This window comes from Lepeophtheirus salmonis, chromosome 6, assembly GCF_016086655.4.
Source record: "Lepeophtheirus salmonis chromosome 6, UVic_Lsal_1.4, whole genome shotgun sequence".
In the NCBI taxonomy this organism is placed as follows: Eukaryota; Metazoa; Arthropoda; class Copepoda; order Siphonostomatoida; family Caligidae; genus Lepeophtheirus; species Lepeophtheirus salmonis.
This window is the reverse complement of record NC_052136.2, coordinates 56,086,832-56,109,803: the sequence shown is the minus strand read 5'-3', so window position 1 is coordinate 56,109,803 and position 22,972 is coordinate 56,086,832. Positions and strand designations below refer to the sequence as shown.

The 22,972-nt window shown below is 31.5% G+C and overlaps 1 protein-coding gene across 3 annotated transcripts; it reads left to right on the top strand.

Moving 5' to 3' along the window:
- The first annotated feature begins 606 nt into the window (after nucleotides 1–606).
- Np (serine protease notopleural) lies at nucleotides 607–22,972 on the top strand. Of its 3 annotated transcripts, none has more exons than XM_040714724.2 (8): nucleotides 607–1,070; nucleotides 13,009–13,290; nucleotides 17,937–18,989; nucleotides 19,061–19,327; nucleotides 19,959–20,034; nucleotides 20,099–20,367; nucleotides 20,732–20,886; nucleotides 22,348–22,972. In XM_040714724.2, exons 2-8 carry the CDS (start codon nucleotides 13,152–13,154, stop codon nucleotides 22,507–22,509), a joined length of 2,121 nt encoding a protein of 706 aa, XP_040570658.1. In that variant the 5' UTR covers nucleotides 607–1,070; nucleotides 13,009–13,151; the 3' UTR covers nucleotides 22,510–22,972. The 3 variants fall into 3 exon arrangements, with proteins under 3 accessions (XP_040570658.1, XP_040570657.1, XP_071745859.1); XM_040714723.2 differs by having other exon boundaries at nucleotides 691–1,070; nucleotides 17,931–18,989; XM_071889758.1 differs by lacking the exon at nucleotides 13,009–13,290 and having other exon boundaries at nucleotides 716–1,070; nucleotides 17,931–18,989.

The window sequence follows — 22,972 nt, the reverse complement described above, 5'->3', positions numbered from 1 at the left end:
AAATGAAGCCATCATTGCCGCTAAGGGCAGCTACATTAATGATTAAATGAGCTCAGATGAACATCCATGTTTTTATAGTATTCATTTTGTTGAAACTATATTGTTAATTAATAAATTATATCTTGTTGATGTTTAAAATTAAAAGTGTTCAGACTTTAATGGACCACTCAGTATAATATGTATAATTCTCTCTTGACCTTGGGTCTAATAGATTTGTCATTCTAGAGGAATTCCCAATTTTAGAGAAAAGCAGAGTTAAAAACTCTGTTCAGCAGTCCTACACATGAACGTCCTTCCATGGATGAGATTATTAGTAGAAAAATGGAATCTTCTTCACCTGTGACGACAAAGTTTCATCCCTATAACAATTATGTATTATCCTTTTCAACCTACATGAATATAATATATAGGCAGCAGCTACCTATGTAGGATGTATGAAGATTCTGTTGTTTGTATTTTTTACTTTCATGTCTTGGTTTGAAAAGTGAAAATTCGCTCTGTAATTTACTTTAAAAAATATGAAGAATGAAAAAAAAAAAACTTACCCGAATGTTGTACATATATTTATATATTATGTACATAGTACACACTGTACATTCAAGAAACAGTTTCTCTTCCAGCATGTTTCACCTGTGTGCGCGGAGGAGCACGCTCCTTGATATTTTGTCTTAAAATATCAAATAAAACTATAAGAAAAATAGAAATTTTTTGTTTTGAATACTTGGTTTTCGGAAAACAGAGATAGTTGATTTAGTTACCAGAGGAGGAGAGAGAGGAACGACCCAGTCACCTATTTTAAGTGAATCAAACAACATAATTAGTAGTGATCATTATTATACATTTCATTTCATATTTTATCAATAAATAAAAAACGCGAATAGAAATGGAGGGGATTATCATCATCACCACCTAAGAAGAAGACCTTCACTACAACAATCAATCACAGTTGTTATTTTATTCCTCCACTGTCATCCTTCATCAGCATCTCCAAGGGGTTTCTCCAATGATGAGAAGATAAAAAAACGGTGGAAATAAGTCATCACAAATTAATTATCAATCTTAGGATAGGAGTAAGTCATTTAAATATTATCTCTGTATGCCAATATATTATTATATCTACTTTTTGCCATCTACATTCAGCATGGGTGAAGAAAACCTGTTTTCTTCTCCTGAAACTAAGGCTTCTAATCTCCCCCATTCGAACCAGGGATAAATAACGATGGGATAAAAATATTGAAAGGGAAAATTCTATATATATATACCCATAGGATTATATTATTGAATCAAAATGTGCATTTGCCCTACCATTGAGAGTCCTTATATGTTGCTCATGTCGTCAGAAATAAGTCTTTTGACCGTTTCATCTCCACATAATATGCAGAATGATTCGTTTTTTTTTCTTGAAAATATAAAATGTAAATAAGCAACATCTTAACAACCTAATATCACAGTTATAATTTCTTTTCCTTGCGTCATTTGTTTCATGTTTAATACATGTATTATATTTATTAGTATTCACTACTCCTGCTTCTAAAGAGTTGTCAATGATTAACGGATTTGCAAAGGTACTAAAGGAACATACCATATGCTACGCACATACATACAAACTTTCAGCCTTAGTATCCAGTGTTTGATATTAATTTGATATATCAATAGAAAAAAAGAAGATGATGGAATATTAGGGCCTATGATGTACATGTAATCTAAGGCTGGTAAACCGTCCTTCTTTCCCTGGGCATGTCCTCTCTTTACATCTTCTATTTGGTGTGTGGATATAAACGTTAAGGAAATGTTCAGTTCTTTGTGAAACAAATAAGTAAAATTTGAATATCCACTTATAGTAAAAATAGGATACGAAAATCGTTGCTTTTGTTACAAAACACAACCCTTAAAAGATATCATTTTAAAAGATGAAAGAATCAAAATTTGTTGTTGCATATTTCTTCCATTATAACTACATTTAAGAATATTAATCAACCTTCTCCCGATCAAAATATAAGTGCCTAAGAGTTCCCATATTTTGATCTCCAATCTAAAATATGATCAATTCTTGTTGAAACAAAATATTTTGGATCTTATTTTTAAATTACAAAAAGTATTTCTTTTATTTCAGTAAATTTTTAATGTTTTCCCTTCATATTTTGATTTTTTTAAAGACCTCAAAGTCGTTGTAGAGGATGCAAAATGTGTACATGTCCGGAGGAACGAGGGTCGTATGATCTATAGTATTATACTATTGTTAGTTGCTAGCTGACGTTCAAAGAAAATATATTTATAGAGAAGAAAAAGTGAAATTAATATTTTTTAAATTCTTGGAATTAGTGGGAGTCGCGTAAATGAAAGTAAAATAGGTAACAACAACTTAGGTACATTGTATTCAAAAAAATACACGTGTCCCTTTCTTGTCACTGCTATGTTGTTCTTTTTCATTTTTTATTTTTTTTTCTATTTTAGACAAACATGTATATGTATGTATAATATATGAAACCGTTGATGCATATGAGAGTCAACACATTAACCTAAGAGGACCACACTCGCCCAAACTTATACATCTTTCTACCACTTTTCTTCTTTGTCCTTGACACTGTTTTCAACTTTCTGTACGGGCTGTATATACAACAGCAGTAGTTAGGGGTACCTATTAATGATTAATATTGAATATCTAAGACGAAAACCCCTTCTTCATGAGTGTATCTATCGATATTTTTTCAATTTGTTCTTATATTTTTTAAATAAGAAATTATCACAGGGGTCTCCGCGGGGCGTGGGCTGGAGAGGATGAAGCCTCAAAAAAAATATAATATTCGAAACTTAATTATAAAATTTTTTACAAATAATTTAATTTTCTGTAAACAGCTATTAATTTATAGTTTTTCTCCAAAAATGTAATATTTCAAATTTAATTTTTGAATTTTTTTCCAAAATATTTAATTTTTTGAATTTTTTTTTGTTGACAGCTGTAAATTAAAAACTAAAACTAAAATTAACTTTTGAAATTCCGTTAACAGCTATGGATTTTGGAATTTTTTTGTAAGCTGCTCAGCATTTTTCCAAAAAAATAATATTAAAAATTTATTTTTTGGATATTTTTTTTCAAAAAAAATCCAAAATTAACCCCTCCACAAAATAAAATACTTATATGAGCCTGCAGGGCATTCGGCATGATTGTTTTCGGGAGGGGGCTTTGTTTTTTGAATTTTTTGTTAAAATTTGCTCCATTGCATAATTTTGTCAAACCACTTTTTTTTACTAATAGAAATCCTACAAAAAAAATTTGACCCCATTATATTTTTTCTTCAGCGATAATTTTTCCTTGTCCAAAAAAAAAATCCTTATATTAATATGAGTCTACAGTCCCAATTAAAAATTTCCAAAATTAAATTCTAAATATTAATTTTTTTGGAAAAAATTTCAAAAATACAAAGTTGTTCACAAAAAATTTAATTTTTTAGTTAAAAAATTACAGATATTAAATTATCAATTTCCGCTTCTAGATTTTTAAATCAGCAGTATTTTCTTGCCGATTTGGAATGACTTTGTAATTTATTTACAATCATATCTGGGATAAGAGAATAGATTTTGCCGAATCTTATAATAAACTCGTACTTGAAAATTTGTAAAATTTGAGACACTCTAATTATGCTTATAATTGATAGTTATCAACGCTTCTTCTGGTTTCAATCAGTAGTTTTTCATACAAGAACGGAATGACTTGTGAATTCCTATTTTCATTTATGACTAATATGATATAAATTGAATAACATAAGTAAGTGTATGTTTGATAAAAAATCATGCCTTATTTTTTTGTTTTTTTTAAAGAATTTCTAATGAGAATTGGTCTTATTATTTTTTTTTGTGTATGAAAACAGATTCATAAAACTTAGTAGGAAATGTTGTCTCTATGTAAGATTGAGTGTTTAAATGTATAATATGTATATACTCTAAGGTGAAAAGGCTATTTGAATAATGCACTTTGAGAAATATATACAATATATAATTGGCAAAATCAAAAAGGTAATTAGGTATTTGTGGGAAAAAGTTTGTGAAATTTCTTTTTCAGCACCAATTCTTTCTTCATGGTTATTAGTTGTTTGAACTCAAATAATATTAGTAATAATAATTTTTTGTTCATTCCATTTCTCCTCTTTTTTTTTTTTTTTTTTTTTTTTTTTTTTTTTGTAAGAATGTGTACAAATTGAAGATTGTACAAGTTGTCATTTCTTTGTCTTAGAGTGCTTCAATTATATGATTCAGGGTGTTCACAAGGAGTGGACTAGAAGGGATATAGCCCCCCCCCCCTAAAAAAATAAAGGAACGTTTGCTTCTTTCTAGAAAATTCAATATTTGATTTTTTTTTTTAAATACTACTTCAAATTTCCTTTAATTTTTCAATTTATTGTCAGCAGTTATGGATTTTTGAATTTATAATACCAAATAATTAAACTATTGTAAAAATTTTTCACCAGCTGTGGATTTCTGAGATTTTTTTCCAGAAAAAAATTATATTTGAATTTTTTTCCTGTAAATTTAGTATTCAATTTTTTTTTCAAAAATTGAATTTCTTATAAGTAACTATGAATTTTGAAGAAAACTCCAAATAACTTAATATTGGAAATTTAAAAAAAAAAAAAAAAATTTTGTTTTTGTCTTTGTTAAATTCAATTTTCCCTCCATTTTTTTTCTTTTTTTTAAATATTCAGTTTTTCGAATATTTTCCCCCAAAAAATTCCAAATAGTAAGCCTCCACCACCATCAATCCAAAAATCCTATGGACGCCCTTATTATACGTAATTATAGCACCAACTGACGTGCTAGTTTTAGAAGAGCATGCGAGGTATTTGCACTTGGCTCTTCCCCTTGGGTATAATGAAATAGGGACCCTGTGCATTGCACATGAATCGAATAAAAGGACACATCATATGGTCGTTGCCTCAGGCGTATGAGATGGTATTTGGTGTGTGTGTGGGGGGGGGGATCTCACATTTGGTCGAATTTTTGGTACTAGCTGTCAAAATATTGCCCGAATTGACCATATTACTTAATATTGCCGAATATTGCTTAGTTTTAATTAGGGGAAAGAGGGAATTTATTGAATATAACCGGCCCATTGTTGAGAGTTTTCCGTCAGGCCCCACTCACAGTAAAACAATTAATTAAGACCTATCATATCATTTTAATTTATTAAAATTACTGGGTTATTATGTTTTTATGTGTAATAAAACTGTAAACACTTGAAGTGGATTATGTGCCACAAATTATTAATAAGTAATGATTAGTAATTTTGATTAAAATAATGAGAAATTACACCATTAATACATATAAAATAAATCTTCTTTATTTTCAAAATTGTACAATTTGCTTATATAAGTCACAGTTTATACAAAGTATAGGTCAACGGTCATTAGTATATATTAGTAAGTAGTTTCAATGTATTCTCAAGTGTGCCATTTCTATATAGGAAGGCAATTTATTTGCTTGTTTCATACTCCTTTTTATGTTTCATGACTTGATATTTTTTGATATATTTTTCAAAGATATAACTTTTTAACCCTTCAGTATTTTCCTTCTTTTTTTAGTCGTTATGCATACCTTGTTCCAAATAGTATTAAAAGAAAAAGCAAAACGTGATTGAATATAAAATAGAAATTTTTATTATCTATAGATTATGTATAACTAAAATGCATTTAAACTTCATCTCTTCTCATTTGATAGGTTGAGCCATTCCTTCATTTCTATTTCTTCCCCGTCTTCTTTTTCTTTTTGAAAACGACATTTAAATATTTTTATGATGTTTGATTTTCACTTTCATTATCTTTTCATGGTTCATTGTAAGTGTGGCTGTTCAGTCTACACAACATGTTGTTGGTAGATCTCCTGATCTTCACACACACTCACACAGAATATACAACGTGACACAAAGATGAGAGCTCGCCCGAGTCCATGTTGTTGTTATTGTCCAACCATCTCATACCACATGTACCGTTGGTTTCTTCCTTCTGAAAGATATATGTATATAAAAATCGGAGAAAGTTGGTTGGTTGTGAGGACTGAGTGTGTGTGTTGGATGTTATCATGTCATGTCATTTTTTATTCTTTTATTTTCTTCCCCGTCTGTATTCATACCTACGTGCTGTAGTAGAGTAATCATACAGCCTATAGGACACGACGATGACCTTCAACGCTTTCTTATTTATTGTTGAAATGAAAGGAAAATCTAATTTTTTCCACATAGTATTATTTGAATATGTCCTCATATTTTATTATTAGATGTATTTATCCATCAATGAGTGCTGTTCGATAATCCGGTACTAGATTGGCCGGAGTAGAAAGCTTCTGCAACGGAGGAGGAGGGGTGCAAATTTATATGAATCCCCCCCCCCCACTCTGAAATTCGTTGCGGGAGCCTTGCGGTACTATATCAAATTGATCATAAAGGAGTAGCCACATGCAACGTCATTACCTCACAATCAAATATACGAGGAGATAATCAACGAATGTGCAAAAGAAAATGAGGCTCACGATCATTGGCTTCTTGATAATTATTGATGTCTCTTGGTTGCATAATTTAGTGTCGAGTGAAAAATGATTACAAAATAATAACTTTTTATTTTATGTTTATTCACATCATATATGTATATACAAAACATAAAATATTATTATATGAAATTGCTAGGAGGAATTGCGTTGTCTTAACATAAATAAGGATTTTAGCTTAAAATTAGTACTCCTTGCCAAAATCTACACCTAAAAGCAGTTAAAGATTCCGACAATAAACACTAAAAAATATAAAAATCAATCCATTGGTCTCCCTAGATGAAAGTGTTCATACGTCCGGACAATTGATTTAAAGTAGTTCTATATCTTGTTGAATCCGACAATTTATATTTGACAATCTCAATAGCTTGGTCCCAGGAATCACATCCCATTATTGGTATTTTCAATGCAAAAGCACCATATCTTGCTACAAAGGACAAAACTATTGCTCTCAAGTTGTCTCTGAGAATTGGTTCTCCACTTACAATTTATTGCCAAGTAGTGCTTTGGCACTCAAAAGAGCGAAATGCATTGCCCGATTTTCTGCACTTTTTCGTATTTGCCTGGTAGGCAGGCCGAACAAAATTGTTGCCTCTAAGGTATTGTTTTTGATTTTATTTACAATAAAACTGATTCATATTTAACTGAGTTGTTCTTTTGGTAATTTGAACACGTACACTGACACACAGGTATCTGTATTGTCGGGCTTAAAATAGTCTGACCTCCGGTACGTCTATGCTTTTTTTCAACCTTGCATCGCGGTCTCCCCCCTGCTAGTATAAATATAGAACAAACCTATTTATATAATTAATTAATTAAGGGTGTTGATAAAACACAAAAGATGAAAGGTAGCTATTCCATACATGATATGCTATCCTTTTGCATAACAATTTCTTCCTTTGTTTGAGGGTTTTAGTTAGTTATCAAATGTTGTACCCATTGCAACATAGTACCTATGTAAAATGAAAAACTAGTAGGATCATATGTGCGGTTATTTATTTTTTGCAAACTTACTGACCTACTTGTTCAAATTCCATGCGGAATATTTCTCCTCGACAAATATGAATGCAATCAAGAGTAAATTAGGCTTGAGTGTCTCAACATTCTTTGAATTTTTTTTCCTTTAAAATTTGCATTCTTGATTGATGTTTGGATTTGAGCACTTAAAACTACATATGTAAGGAGACTCAATTGCATCATTTCGTAAAGTAACATATTTTTTTGATTCCTCTTTCTTTATCTAGAAAAGTTGTATCTTGCAGATATAAATAAACATTTTAGATTTCGAGTGGTTTCTTTTCTGGTACTCCCTTCAAATTGAGTAGAATAAATTCTCTCAGTATTTGCAGAGCCTGACAATTGCTAAAAAGAATGGACCACAGATTTGCTAAAATCATTTTTAATGCTTAAATCATGACGTCATTCAAAGACCATGAAAATTTACTGAGTATTTTTTGTTAGCTCTCAATGTTTCCACAACTTATTAGTTTTTTGAACAGTACAGACTCAGCTCATGTTAAGAACTGTACAAAAATTCCCAACATTTATTAACAATAATTAATTACCCAATTACCAACAGGATTTTTAACTTTTTAACCTTTTTTTGTTTTTTTTTTTAGGAAAGGTTGCAATATATAATATAGAGAAAGACATTACCCGAGTAGTAAATGTAAAGTAGTTAAGCCGTTACCTCACTCATACAAAATTAGTACTTTATTTTGTTCGTCAACTCTTTATTTTTTTTATTTTTTTTTGTGGATAAGGTTGATTTCTTGAATTTGAATTATCTCTTGTTAAACTGCAAGCAGTTCTAGGGAATTATTTAATTTGGTTCAATACTTTGGGAAAATTAGGTCAGTACTCCAAATCGATTTTGAGCCTTTTTCTATTTCTTTTTGAAGGAAAGGATTCAAGGTACAATAAAAGTACCAGATATTCAATGAAAAATAGTCATGGTGTTACCTCATTTAATAAAATTTGCACTGTATTTGGCTGTTAGTTGAGGATTTTTCCAACTACCAACTGATTTAAAGTTGTTTTTTTAATGTTTCTTTTTGCTACAATTAAGCTACGGATGTATAGGTTCACGGTCGAAAAGAATTGTTAGCTATCTATGGCCCCACATTGGCACACTCTCTTGGGCAAAGGCAGACACTTAGGAGGCTGATTTTTTTTTGTTAGATAGTTAACAATGCTGCACCGGTTGTAAAAATTTTATCAATTGACAAATATTTAGAAAAGGGAGGGAGGCCTCCTTGAAATCCGCTCCGGGAGCGACAACATAAAAATTGATTGACCTTTGGGACTCAGAGAGACTCTCGTTACATGAATCACTATGACTCAGCTCCCTGCCATACCTCGAAAATGTCTCAAACAACGACTTCATCTTGTTGGACTTTTGGCCTTCAAACTTATTGGATCAGAATCGGATGGATTTTTTTGTGTGGTGTGCGATTGATCTACAAAACAACCGAACCCCCTACAACGCCAAAGGCAAAACTCATCTGTCGGATAAGGAAGGAATTCCATAGGTTTACAAGACGATCAAGTGAAAAAGGCCTGCACGCGCTTTCAGCCTCGTAAAGAGACTGTAATGGAGGCTGGAAGTGATTTAATTTAATTAAAAAATCAGATTCCATCAAGATTTCAGAGTCTGGTTTTATCATTTTTAATCTGATTACTGGGTGGAGAAAAAATTTCATTTGAAAAAAAAAATCATTTTTTGGGAACAGATACCTTACGTACCCTGTATAAACAACCGATTTTTTTCTCTTTTACGAATAGGAAGGGTTAAGATAAAGGTACTTTAAAGATCACATATCATTGCAATAATCCATGGATAGATTGAACTCTACATGCTTCGTCACTAAACAGTCACAGATATCATGTGTGCTTGATGTGGTCACGTAAGTGTATGTATGTTATTGGATACTAAACAAGTGAAAGCGTGAATATACACATAATAATAATGTATATTAATTATCTATGCGTTAGTTGATTAGGATGATGATTTCCAGGAAGGTTTATTTCCAAAGAGAGAGGTTTTTTTAATGAGGGAAAAGGGTCGTTGTTTTTTTGCGGTTTAATTTTCAACTTTTTTCAAATTTCGAAAAGAGCTAGTTCGGAAAAGTAATCATGGTAAAACAATGACGAATACAAAATGTTATTGTCCAACGAGGTCATCTTTAGGTCGCACATTTCTATTCAATTAACAAAAGACCCAAATACTTTGACTTAGTTAATTTGCATACTAAAAATACCTTTTTAATTATTTTGGATAAAATAATTTTGATAAACATTCTTTTAGCCTATAAAAAAGTGTTGAATTTTATCAAATATAAAATTGTCTTTTGTATCATCAAAACATAAAAAAGTTATGAAAGTTTGATGACCCACGTATAGTACGCTTTCTTTTTTTTACATTTTCATAAAGGAAAGATCCCATTTTTTTATGATATGTTGCGCCATAGGGTTGCTTTAGAAAAAAAACTTTATAAATATTTTATATGGGTTAGAATAATGGCTGTCATAGTTAATTAATGTAAAACAATTATTTTTTGCAGTCTTAATTAAAATCTTAATTGACGAAATAAATATATTTTTGGTCCTCCCAAACATTGAAGTAGATGTGCGACCAAAAGATATTGTCTCGGTCCTTATTGATTCAGTCCAGTCTTGGAACCGGTTCTTGGAATTTTTCATAAGAATATCGATATTTTAAAAGCAAAATGAATAAGACAAATGAAATTTGTATTAAGATTATTGCAACTATCTTGAAAAGATATTCTTTTTTCATCATTATATGGACATATTATATTGATACTTTTTTATATAACTATTCTATTATATAACGGAATAATTAAAAAAAACACCTTCATTGACGTTATGAGGGATCGATTTGCCTTCTTTAAGGACCGACAAATGGGACCGGACTAGACCCCAATCCTTGGTCCTAAATATGGACCAACACAACACTAATTGTAGGACAATGAAATTTTGCATACATTACTTTTTTTTCAGCATGACAACTTTTCCGAACTAGCCGTTATCAAAGTTCGAAAAAAGTCGTCAAACAGAGCATCATCCTATTCTCTGTGCTTTTATTGCTGACTTTATTTCCTTATTATCTATCATTAACTTCATCCGAGAGGAGTAAATATTGGAGTCATCAGGAGCCAGCTCTTCTCTTTATTTGCTCTCTTTTTTTTCTTTCTCCGCGACCATTTGGTACATGGTTAAAAGGAGAGAGATTGGATTTGGCAACACTCCAATCAAACAATTATTTACTGGTAGTTCCCCTTTCTCTCTCACTCTGTGTTATTTGCTCTTTCTTTTCATTGAGTCTAATACCTAATAAAACGTAGCAAATAGATTAATATTGTCACCATTACTACCATAGTGTTTGGAATCAGAGTAGTATTGAGGGGGAAGGGGGGTGTATGAAATTACGGTGAGTATTATTATTCTATTGTGTATAAGACAACAAAGGATAAATAAAATAAAATATTATAAATAGGGTTAAGTCTATTCACCATAAATGAGGGCCAAAAGGTTTAATATATTTATTTATATTACAAATATATGCATAATATCTTACGTACAGGGTGTGCAAGCTATCTGTACCACAAAAAGGATTTTTTTTTTCAAACTCAATTTTGCTCTCCAACTTGATATCAGATTAATGAAGAAAAACTCCCAGCCTCAATTACTGTCTCGTATACAAGCCACTTGTTCCCTTGGTGAATCCTGTAATTCCTTCTAAATCGAACAGAAAAGTGCATCTTTGGTGTTACAGGGGATTTGGTTGGTTTGTCGTTGGATCATAACCCCATACAAAAAAAAATACATCCTATTCAGATCCAGTGAGTTTAGAGCCATTTGATACTTTTTTCTTCAAAGTCCTGCTGCCACATGTAAGGCCTCCCATTGGTAACCATATCAACCCAGGGCTTCACCTTGGTGACCAAAGGGGAACACATGAGTAAGTATGACTTGGCACTCAACGTGCGCAGGGAATTTTGATTGCATGACCTTTAAGGGCCTCCAATTTCCTTCTAACCTTTGGGACGATCGTCTCGCTGATTCCCATAGTTCGAGCAATTGCTATGTTGTCGCTCCCGACGCGAATTGCAAGGAGGGTTCCGCGCCTTTTCCCAATATTTTGGACAACGATTTCATCCATTGATCCCATTTTTTTAGCAACTGGTGTAGTTTAAACAAGCCCAGGAGAGCGGGTCAAAGTGGCGGTTACATAACATGCACACCCTGTATGTTCAAATCCTTACAAGATCATGAGGCTCCCTTAAAGAAGAGGTTTTAAGAGAGGGGGGAAAGTTCCGAGTTGTTGAATTGATCCCCCTCCCCTCCTCTATAATTTTCAATTCCAAGTAGAGAGATCATTATACAAATTATAATTACATTCATAATTATATGAAATAAAGAAACAAAAAGTGAAAACAGGATCTTTCATAAGACAATGAGTTATGTACATTATTTAAATAATATATAATATCATATTTACCACAGACATATCTTAAGATTAGAATAATATATTTATACTTAATATATTTGTACAAGTGTAAGAGATAACAGGCAGCTTGTCAGATGATAAAATCATCCACAATGAGACAAAAAAAAATAGATAGCAAATTTGTCAAATATATGAACACCTTTTCCCATCCTGATATGTGTGTATAAAATTACTTTATTTTGCAAAATGATTTCCAAAGTTTTTTAAAGAAAAATAAGTGTATTAAGATTTATATGATCTTGAGTTTGCTTGTCAACTTTTCGAATTTCAATCATGGGTAGTACCAAAAATGTTGTCAGATAGTATGAGAATTAGAGTAAATTGCCCACTTTAGACAGCACATCTCGTTCAAATAATAAAAAATGGCAAACACTCTTTACTTAGTGAATATAGATACTAAGAACATATTTTTAGTTATTTTGCATTAAATAGTTTAGATAGACATTTCTCTGACCTATAAAAAGTATTGAAAAAGTTGTTTTTCTAATAAATTTGTCTTATTGAGAAAAAAAGAGAGAAAAGTTAGGGGAATATGGTGATTTGTGTATAGCGCGCATTCTTTTCTTACATTTTTCAGAAATGAATGTTCAAATTTCTCTTTTTGCTCAATAGGGTGGTAGCTTTAGAACAAAACTATCATAATGTTTTTTATAAGTTATAACAACGTCTATCATCTTTAGTTTATGTAAAACAAGGATTAATGTTGTATTTTAATCTTTATTGACAAAGTAAATACTTTTGTTTCCTTTCAAAATTTTAGCTGGATTTACTAACTAATGATGACATCGTAGGAATATAACATTTCAGTTATTTCCATCCCAAATACCATCTTTTCCGCAGTAGCCGTAATCGAAATTCGAAAAAGGTTGAAAAGCAAACCGGCCTATTGTTTATGACACTCTCTGAAAACTAATGGATTAAATGGATTTATTTTCTACTTTCAGATTTGTTTTGTGTGTTTATTTATGTGGTTCTGTGTTTGAATATTATAATCCGCAGCTCACAACTCAACAACAATTCTGGAAAACCATAAACAGCGACCATAACAGCTTCCAACATTAAAAGGACTTCACTTACTACTACTGCAATGTCTTCAAAAAATGTTCAAAGACTTTTATTCAGTTCTCTATGGACCTTAACATGCCTATTGGGCACCTCTGAGTCATTTGCTCTCCCTCATTATCATACGGGTGCATTCTTCAGCAAAAACTTTCAGTTTAGAAAAGGTAGGTTATGAAAACTCAGTCACTCCCAAGAAAATTAAGTTCTAAGAAATAAAAAAAAGGAAATATTCTTTCGTCAAAAAGTGAAATTTCCATCAAATATCAACTTATGAAGTGTGCATGTATCTGTGTGTGATATTTCACAGTAACATTTAATTATGTTGAATATGAAGATCATATTTAGTTCTTTTTATTATTACTCAGTCGATTAAAAGAACTTTCACTCCATGTGTACACTACATATGTAGCCAATCAACACAAAAGCAAGATAGAATATCTTTTCTTAAAATGGATTCTGAATAAACTAAGAAAACTAAATATATATTCTCTGAAAGGTGATGTGACTTTCCAGGGAGTCAGCAGGATTATATTTTAACGGGAGCATGGTTTGGTAAAAAAAAATTCTAAAAATTTCTAAAATTCATAGCTATTCACAAAAGAAAATTAAATTTCAAATATTTAATTTTTCTGTTTTTTTTTCCAAATTCCTTAGCTACTCCCAGAAAATTAAATTTATTGAAAAAAAATTCACACCTTCCACAAAAAAATCCAAGCTTTTGAAAAAATTAACTATTTTTAAAAGAAAATCAAAAATCCATACTTTTGGAGCTCCTCTAAAAAAATTATACTTTTTGGAAAGAAATTTCAAAAATTATATTTTTTGGGAGAATATTTCAAATTTTCAATATTTTGAAAAAAAAATTCAAAAATCCACACCTATTCACACAAATTAAATTGTTTAAAAAAAATAAAAGCTAAATTTTAAATATTAAATTTTTCCCAAAAAAAATTCCAAAAATCTACAACTATTCACAAAAAAATTCTTTTTTTGGAAAAAAATTTAAAATTATAAATTTTTTGCTCTTCTTCATAATTTGTGAAAATCTCGAAAATTTTTTTTAGTAAAAAGCAAAAATATTCTTCAATCCTAGCTATGAGTCAAGGAAATAAAAAAGATAGATAGGACTGTTGGACTGACTGAAAAACCCATGTTTCAGTCCTTAGGACCGCTGAATGGTAAAAAAGATCGGACGGATAATTTAAAAAAAAAGACTAAAAGATGTAGGAAAAAAAGACTGGTAAAGCGATCAGTCCTCGGACTGATCCAACTCTACTCGTTTCTCTTCTTTCTTTATATTCTCTCTGTATCTTTCTACATCCCTCCTTGTGTCTATTTTCTTCTACATTCATTTTTGGTTTATATTCAGCACTACAAACCTGAAAGCCAGCAATGGCCCTGCTGAGTACACATTCATATGAAGATTTTGTTTTTTCTTCTTTAAAGATTTAACATTTCATATTTGGGTTTCGGTCTACAAATCCTAGACCAAATTTTTGATGGAACAAATTAATGAGGTATGAGTTAACTAAACATGATTATTTGCAAGACGGTAGCAGTGTAATTAGCTATATTAATAATTTAAAAAAAAATTATTAAGCTAATTATAAATAAAACAACCTATATAATGTATTCTGTTTGAATCTCTTAGCCGTAAGAAGGTGTGGATATTTGAGGCTATATCAACAAACTACTATAATCGGAAAAAAAAATTATAATATTAAATTTTTTCGAAATAAATTTCGAAAAAACTCAAATCCGAAGCTATCCACAAAAAAATTTCAAAAATGAAATTTGGAGGGTTAAATTTTTGGAAAAAATTTTAAATTGAAATTTTTTAAATATATATAAACCAAAAATATAATTTTTGGAAAAAAATTTCAAATATTAAATTTTTGGCTCTGCTGCATAATTTGTCCGAAGGAGGAAAAAAATTCTAGTAAAAAGCAGATATTCTTTTAATTTTGGGGGAGGCCTACAGTCCCTCCAGCTTAGCCCTTGCAAGCGCACCTGCCGAGCACAAAGGGTATTTTATTTAGGTTCAAACGCTGAAAATTGTGTTCAACTGTATTTTATATTTATTCAGCAAAAATTTTATGATATCAAATATTTATACATTTGATTTTGGACGCCTTCAACTCGATTTGTATAAAGGTCGTCCCTGAAATTGCACCAGGTTTTATCCTTCTTTTCTTTTTTTATCTAAAGGAAGATTTTTTCCCCTTCTCCATCTTCCAAGAATCATTATTACCTTTAAAAACCCAAGAAAATGACTCATGAATTTCTTTTTCTTGCATTGACAAAAATAATAAGCAAACAGCGGAAATGGTTTTAAATGGGATTTATTGATATTATAACTCTTTTCTTTGTATGTATTTAGGAACTTAATTCCCTCTCAAATCCCCAATAATGATAATATGTAATAATACTATTGTCGTAGGTACACGAGGGTACAGTTATTTTGAGGCTTATTCCTCGGGATTTAGGACTTTTCCTCGATGCAATTATGATTGTATATTTACATAACGTTTGATTGACTCCTATTATTTGTATACTCATTCTATCATGAAATTATTATTATTTTGGAATCTGGGTCAAGGTACTCTTTCTTTGTTGGAGGTAGGAGTAAGTGGGTTGACTCATGGCAGATATCTGCATCATCATCCTTGAGTTTATTTTCTCTTCAGGGACGATGATGCCAAAAATATTAACATATACACATATGAAATGTTGTCTGTAAACACAAAACCAAGATAGAATTATTTTTAATCCAAAATCGACTCTCAATTACTACATTTGTCTTTTTCAAACAATGGTCTTCAGGTGTGTTTGTAGGGGTCGGCTGGAGGGCTGTATCCCCCTCAAATTAAAGAAATTTTACTTTTTGTAGAAAATTTAAAATTTGATTTTTTTTTTCAAAAATTAAATTATTGATTCTTAATTTAATTTTTCAATTTTTTTTTTCAAAAAAATTATTTTTTGTTACTAAATGTAATATTTTTTTTTTTTTTTTTAAATTTTAAATATGAATTTTAATTTTTTCGGAAAACAAAAATAAATTTTTGTGAACAGCTGTGGCTCTTTGAAAAAAAAATTTAATATTTGAAAATTAATTTTTTAAATTTTTTCCAAAAATTAAATTTTTTGTCAAAAACTAGATTTTGGGAAAAAAAATCTTCATTTTATGTTACAGCTAGCGAAAAGTAATCAGATATGTTCGATTTGAATGGCCATATTGAGACCAAATAGAGGCTCATAAACCAATTTGAATATATTTTTTTGGAGGGAGTTACATTAATTACGTTTAGTAAACATTATGTATTAATCACTCCATCTGACCTAGAAAGTCTGTTTGAATTCCTTTTATATTATGTACATCGTATATGAATATTCTAAACTATAGCCAGGTTAATAGAAATACAAGGTTATGCCTACATGTAATTCTGGCTTGACATAACTTGTAATACCGTACTGACTACTTGGAAGGCAGACAGATATTGAAGTCATGGAGTATAACAGCGGTACTTTAATAGTAACAGTCAAGGAAGCCAATATATAGCTACTCTGGCTAACAGTTATACTCTTTTAGGTCAGTATTAAAAATCGTGGTGGAAGTGGAAACTTTTGTTTGAAAAGCGTTATGATATTAACTTGTATTTCCTTTAATCTTGAGCTATAGTAAGTAGTATTATTGAGTATTTGATCTCAACCCAGAAGTTTAAATTTAATTTCCGCAATAGAACATGATCGTTCTACTTATTTTAGTTAGCAATCTAGAGAGTGTCGCCGTGTTGTGGGGAATATACAATACAACTCCAAGAAAGATAAAGGCCCATACGGATGAGCTTTGTTAACTTAGTTGACAACCCGCCCTTGCTCATGAACAATCATATATAAATAAAGACGGATTTTTGTAGAAGGAGAAGGCAATTAATACCTTCGTTAATATCAGCTGCATGTTTTATGATTTTTGGAGGTAGAAAGTGAATAACTGCAATTCAGAGGAGAACCTTCTGCATTTGAAATAAGATTAGTGTAGTGAAAATATACTAGATACATACATATTTATTTTATTAAGCATTTTTAATCAATTTACTCCAAAGGTAGGCGATAATTCTTCATCATGGAAGATGTTAGTATACAAACTATTATCAATCACCCCCCCCCTGTTTTATATAGAAAAATAGATTAGAAAGAGAATGCTCGTCGACATGATAGTATTCAAATTCCTAACATCCCTTCAATATCTCATCTACGGTTTATTCCTTCCCAATGTGGAGTTTGTAGTACGGATAATGCATCAGAATCTCCAGATTTGTGTTCCAAGCTTATGATGGAGGTTTCTCTTTCTAATTTATTTTTCTATTTTATAATGATGAAAGTTAAATGGGTTGTTGTTTATTGATTTGTTTATTACTAAATTGAATACTATCACGGCATCTGGTGGCTAATATATATTTTTTTATTATCCTGATGCCAAGGTTAATAGAAATACAAGGTTATACCCTAACGCGTGTATATGTTTTGTCAAAATCTGCCCGTCTTGCCAAGCAGTTGGTACGATCCATCTAATTAAAAATTCTACTAAGCCCGATTACATGATGGTTTAACCTTGTATTTCTATTAACCTTACTCATGCCTTATTGATGAAAATTAGTCCATAAAATATTTGGTTAAGTACAAAATAATCCTTTGTGATTGCTCCTTTATTTTATTTGTGATTAATATTGTTTTTTTGTTATCTACATAATAAATCCTCCTTACTATTATCAAGAATCTTACATTTTTTTCTTCTTTTGGAAAGGTACAGATCGTCAAATTCAGCCTTTAAGTTGCATCAGCGAGACCAAAAGAGAAACGGGGGTTTGCATGTTTGCCTGGAATTGCGTTGAAGCTGGAGGCCTTCATCTAGGAACGTGTATTGATCGTTTTTATTTTGGGAGCTGCTGTAAGCTTCCGAAGCCATCCCTCGAAGAGAACTCCGTCAATGAGGTATCTAATGAAGTGATTCTTGACAATGAGTTTATTTACAAGAAGGTATCTGAGTCGCCGATCATCACCACTACGTCTACTACCACGACAACAACCACAACTACAACAACCACGACGACAACTACAAGTACTACGACAACTACAACTACTACCACGACAACCACTACGACGAAGACGACAACAACTACGACGACGATAGCACCAACAACAACGACAACCCCTTGGACATCAACAACGACCCCTACTAGAATCTCAACTTTTACAGTACCATTCATTTATCCGGATACTACAACATCGCCGTCTCTCATCAAAATCATTCCCATTAATCATTTCATAACCTCAACCAAGTATCAAAACAAAAATAATGAATCACTTACTGAGAAAGAACCTAGTACCACATCTGCAACCTCACCCAATACCCCTACAACTACTCCGACAACGACCACTACTATGACAACAACCACTACTACGACAACGACCACTACTACGACAATAACCCCTACTACGACAATGACCTCTCCAATCCCATCAACAACCACTTTGGTAACAAAAGAGGAGGATGCCACTACACCTTTTAAGACTCCTTCAAGTGATAATGATGAAATGACGATCCCTGACACTACTCCCTCCATTACTAAAAACACTTCTTCTACAACTCCAAATTCCCTCATCAATGAGGTCAAACCCTCACTTGTAGAGCCTAACTTAGTATCAGATGGCTCATGGACACCCTTCAAGCCTACGATCAATGTCCCTGAAGACTCTATTGGGGAAGCTTTGAGTGAAATGTCAGAGATGAAAGTTCCTTTTGAGCGGCTACGAACTTCTGATGAAATCGTCAAAGCACTCTCCAAAATGAACTACGAGGAAGGTGCGTGCATAAAGTGTTTATGTCCTACCATATAACATTTATCCCATTATTATTCAATAATTTCCAATTAGCTTGTGGAAGACGACCCTGGTTTCAAGTCAACAATCGAAATAAGTTGTATCCTGATGGACATCGAAATGGTCCTTCTTCAGCTCCTATTGGAGGATCCAAACCTCGAAGGCGTAAAGTCAGTCGAGCCAGATCCCATAGGAATTCCAAATTTTTAAGAACATGGAAAGACCCTGCTGGAAGTTTGCGGGAGGGACGCATTGTCAATGGAGATACATCCGACTACGGAGAATGGCCTTGGCAAATATCGTTAAGACAATGGAGAACGGGTATGATTCTTTTGTTATTCTATGGTTACGCTACATAGTATATTATAATCCTTTTGTTAAGCAATTAGTCATCGTTTATCATTGCCTTCGTGCAATATATTATAGACCTGTGGCGTCGCTAGACCATTAGGGGAGGGCGTTGAGCAACCTATAAGTTTCTGAAGCTCCCCAAAAATCTTATGTATATTTATAAGTATGTTTTCGGTGTTATCAGACATGGAGTCCAAAATGGTCGAACAAATCTATCTGAAATTGAGCAAGTAGACGTATAAAATAACCAACAATGTTCCTTTGGTAATTTTTTGGTCTGCCAAAACATTAAGAACCTCCTTATGACAGAATAACACTTTCTTTACCTTCTCTCTTTCTATAACTCTCTGTCTCTTCCCTTTTCTCTTCTCTCTTTGTCTATTTCTACATCCCTCTCTCTGTCTCTTTTCTTCTACCTTCATTCTTTGTTTCTATTCTCCTGCAACACGTCAACCTCTGCTGGTATATATATAAATTAAACCTATTTACCATATATAGATAACTATATAACGGTTTTGATAACTTTTGAGCTAAGCCCCCCCCACCAATATTTCTCATTAAAGACGAATTATTTTTATTGTACTTTATCTGCATTTTTCAGCAACCTACCTACACAAATGTGGATGTGCTCTTTTGAATGAAAATTGGGCAATCACTGCAGCTCACTGTGTTGAAAAGTAAGTACTCTCATCCTTTTCCTCTAGGAAAAAAACTCTTAATTTCTTTTAAATATTTTATCAGCATATCACCCGATGATCTCTCACTCAGAATGGGCGAGTATGATTTAAATTCTGTGGATGAGCCACATACCTATTTGGATCGTAAAGTTCAAATCGTAGCAAGTCATCCCAAATTCGATCCAAAGACGTTTGAATATGATTTAGCTCTTTTGAGATTCTATGAACCTGTTCCCTTCCAACCAAATGTAATTCCTATTTGTATACCTGATGATGATCGTAGACTCGTTGGAGAAACAGCTTGGGTGACAGGATGGGGGCGATTATATGAAGGTATGGCATACTTAGTTAAATATGTATTCTCTCTACGAACGATGATAGTAGAAATACAACCCCAAAAATATGTCAATATGTATGTAAATGTTAAAATCAAATAATGGCTAGATATTTATATATTTTAAATCAAATATTGAAAATACTTTTATTTGAAGTCTTTATCATTTCTTTTTTTTTTTTTTTTAAATTTAAGAACTTAAAATTAAATAAAAGTCCACCCGTAAATGTCTTTGATCCCATGCCTGAGGATGTGTGTGTGCACTTTCGAAAAGGGGAAAATCACTCATCATAGAAAGAATCATTACCTCTAGGATATTACCTATGTGTTTATTTATTTTAACCTTCTTTTTCCCCTTATCAGCTGGGCCCCTTCCCTCCGTCATGCAAGAAGTGGATTTGCCCGTCATCAACAATACTCGATGTGAATCCATGTACAAATCTGCGGGCTATGTTGAGCATATTCCGAATATATTCATATGCGCTGGCTATGCGGCTGGTGGAAAAGATTCCTGTGAAGTATGGATTCACTATTGTATCTAGAGATCTGAAAATTTTCGAAGTCTTCTTGAGCGTAAATTAAAAGAAATAAGTTCTTCTGTGTAACATAGAGAAACGAAATATTGGCTGACATAAATCATTGTATAAGCAATAGTGCTCTTTGCTCCCATATAGGTTTGAATATTTAGAATATATTCGTTGTTAGCTGTTGATATTTCTGCTTATTTTCTCCTAATCAGTGTTCTGAACGTGATTGGTTGAGTTAGAATTATCTATAGTTAAGGAGTAAACAATTCTCAGTAATTATTGTGTTGGGAAGAATTGACTACCTACCAATCTTTTTAGAGGAAAGGTTGTGAGATACAAAATAAACTGACAAAGTGTCGAATTTTCCAAATAGGTAAAAATAATACGGCTTGAGCAAACGGATTATATAAATACATATATTATTCGCAAGGTGGTGTGACAGTCGGTAGCTGGTTCTTTAAAAATGGTGCCTGCTAAAAGAATTTTGACAGTGCTCTCTATGTGAGAAACATATGTATTTGTTATTTTTAAAGAAATCAAATATATAGAGTAATGATACTGAGCAATACCCAGTCAAATTATATGACGTCACAACATTGGACGAGAGAAAAAAAAAAGTTGACCAAAGCAATCTAAAACATTGTATTTCCTTTTATAAGTTCCAAGAATTATATATTATTAGTATTGTTTTAAGCAAAATAATTAGGTCTTTCAATCTATAAATGATCATGTCATCTCCTGAATCAAACCAATTATTCACACTAATTAAATCTACTTCAAAATAGTATGCAGATTTAAATGTATATCCTTTGGGAAAACGGGAAAGTGAAAAGATTCAAGGGACCAAAGTTTGGAGCATACGCACGAACCTTATTAAATTTAGGAATCAATATTTATTAATTCTTAAATTTAAATATAGTAAGAATACTCTCCCAAATCCATCATTAATATTTTGAAAGGCTAGATAAATTATATTTAAATTCATAAATTTGAATAAAATATGAATATTTTCTTAATTAACCTATTGACATCTCTAAATTAATATAATTATTGTAATAAATTATTATTATTATTACAATAAGCAATTAAAAAAATAAAAATATTTGAATGTTTTTAATAATAAAGACAATTCGAATGTTTTGGTCAAATGCTTCTCTTTTTTTTTTTGAGGGCATGAACTACTTTTTTACATCATGCATTTTATTAAATAATATTATCCTTCAGGAATGAGGGAGTTGTATTATTTAGCCACAAGACTTGCTTACAAGCGAATATGAGTAAACAACGCCCATGCTCCATTAATAAAAGAGAACCTACTAATATATTGTAGATTACCAGATAGCAGCAACTTTGTTCACATATTTACTCTTGCGAGTATTTTGAGGATTTTCAAATCTCTTGACTTATATCATATGAAGAAATGAAATAATGATATTATTTTGCTCATTCTAGGGTGATAGTGGAGGACCAATGGTTGTACAGAGAGAAGATGGAAGATTTATGCTCTCAGGTGTCATTAGTTGGGGAATCGGCTGTGCAGAAAAGAATCAACCTGGGGTGTATACGCGAATATCCGTGTTCAAAGATTGGATAAATCAAATTCTGCAATATTAGAGACTTTAATTTCTTAGACAATAATAATGAAGCTATTTCCACTTCATCAAAGTATTGAATGGACACTCTTGTTACTATATGGGTGGAAATAATCTTATAATCCACTTTGACTGAATTAAGACTCCCTAGCATACAGTTCTTAAAGAAATGAGTCCTCTTCTCAATAGGAGGAAAGAAAAAAAAGTATTGAGCTCAGCTTATTCTCATATTTTGATCACTATTCTATACCACTCTTGCCTTTAGTTACATTTTATATCCATCTATCTATCTCCCTCTTTATATATATATTTAAACACAAATTAATATATATATAATTTTTCCATAGTTGTATTAATGACATCGTCACAAGTTTTTTTTTCCCAATATTGATTTATTTTTTTATTTTTATATACATATATAAGTTTTACATAATTGTATTTATATAAACACTGTGATACTTTGTCGATGCCAAAATAAAAGAAAA

Coding starts and splice junctions, on each gene's coding strand:
- Np (XM_040714723.2), top strand. CDS start 13,152: ATGTCTTCAAAAAATGTTCAAAGACTTTTATTCAGTTCTCTATGGACC. Junction 13,291..17,930: donor AAACTTTCAGTTTAGAAAAG/GTAGGTTATGAA, acceptor TCTTTTGGAAAG/GTACAGATCGTCAAATTCAG. Junction 18,990..19,060: donor CAAAATGAACTACGAGGAAG/GTGCGTGCATAA, acceptor ATTTCCAATTAG/CTTGTGGAAGACGACCCTGG.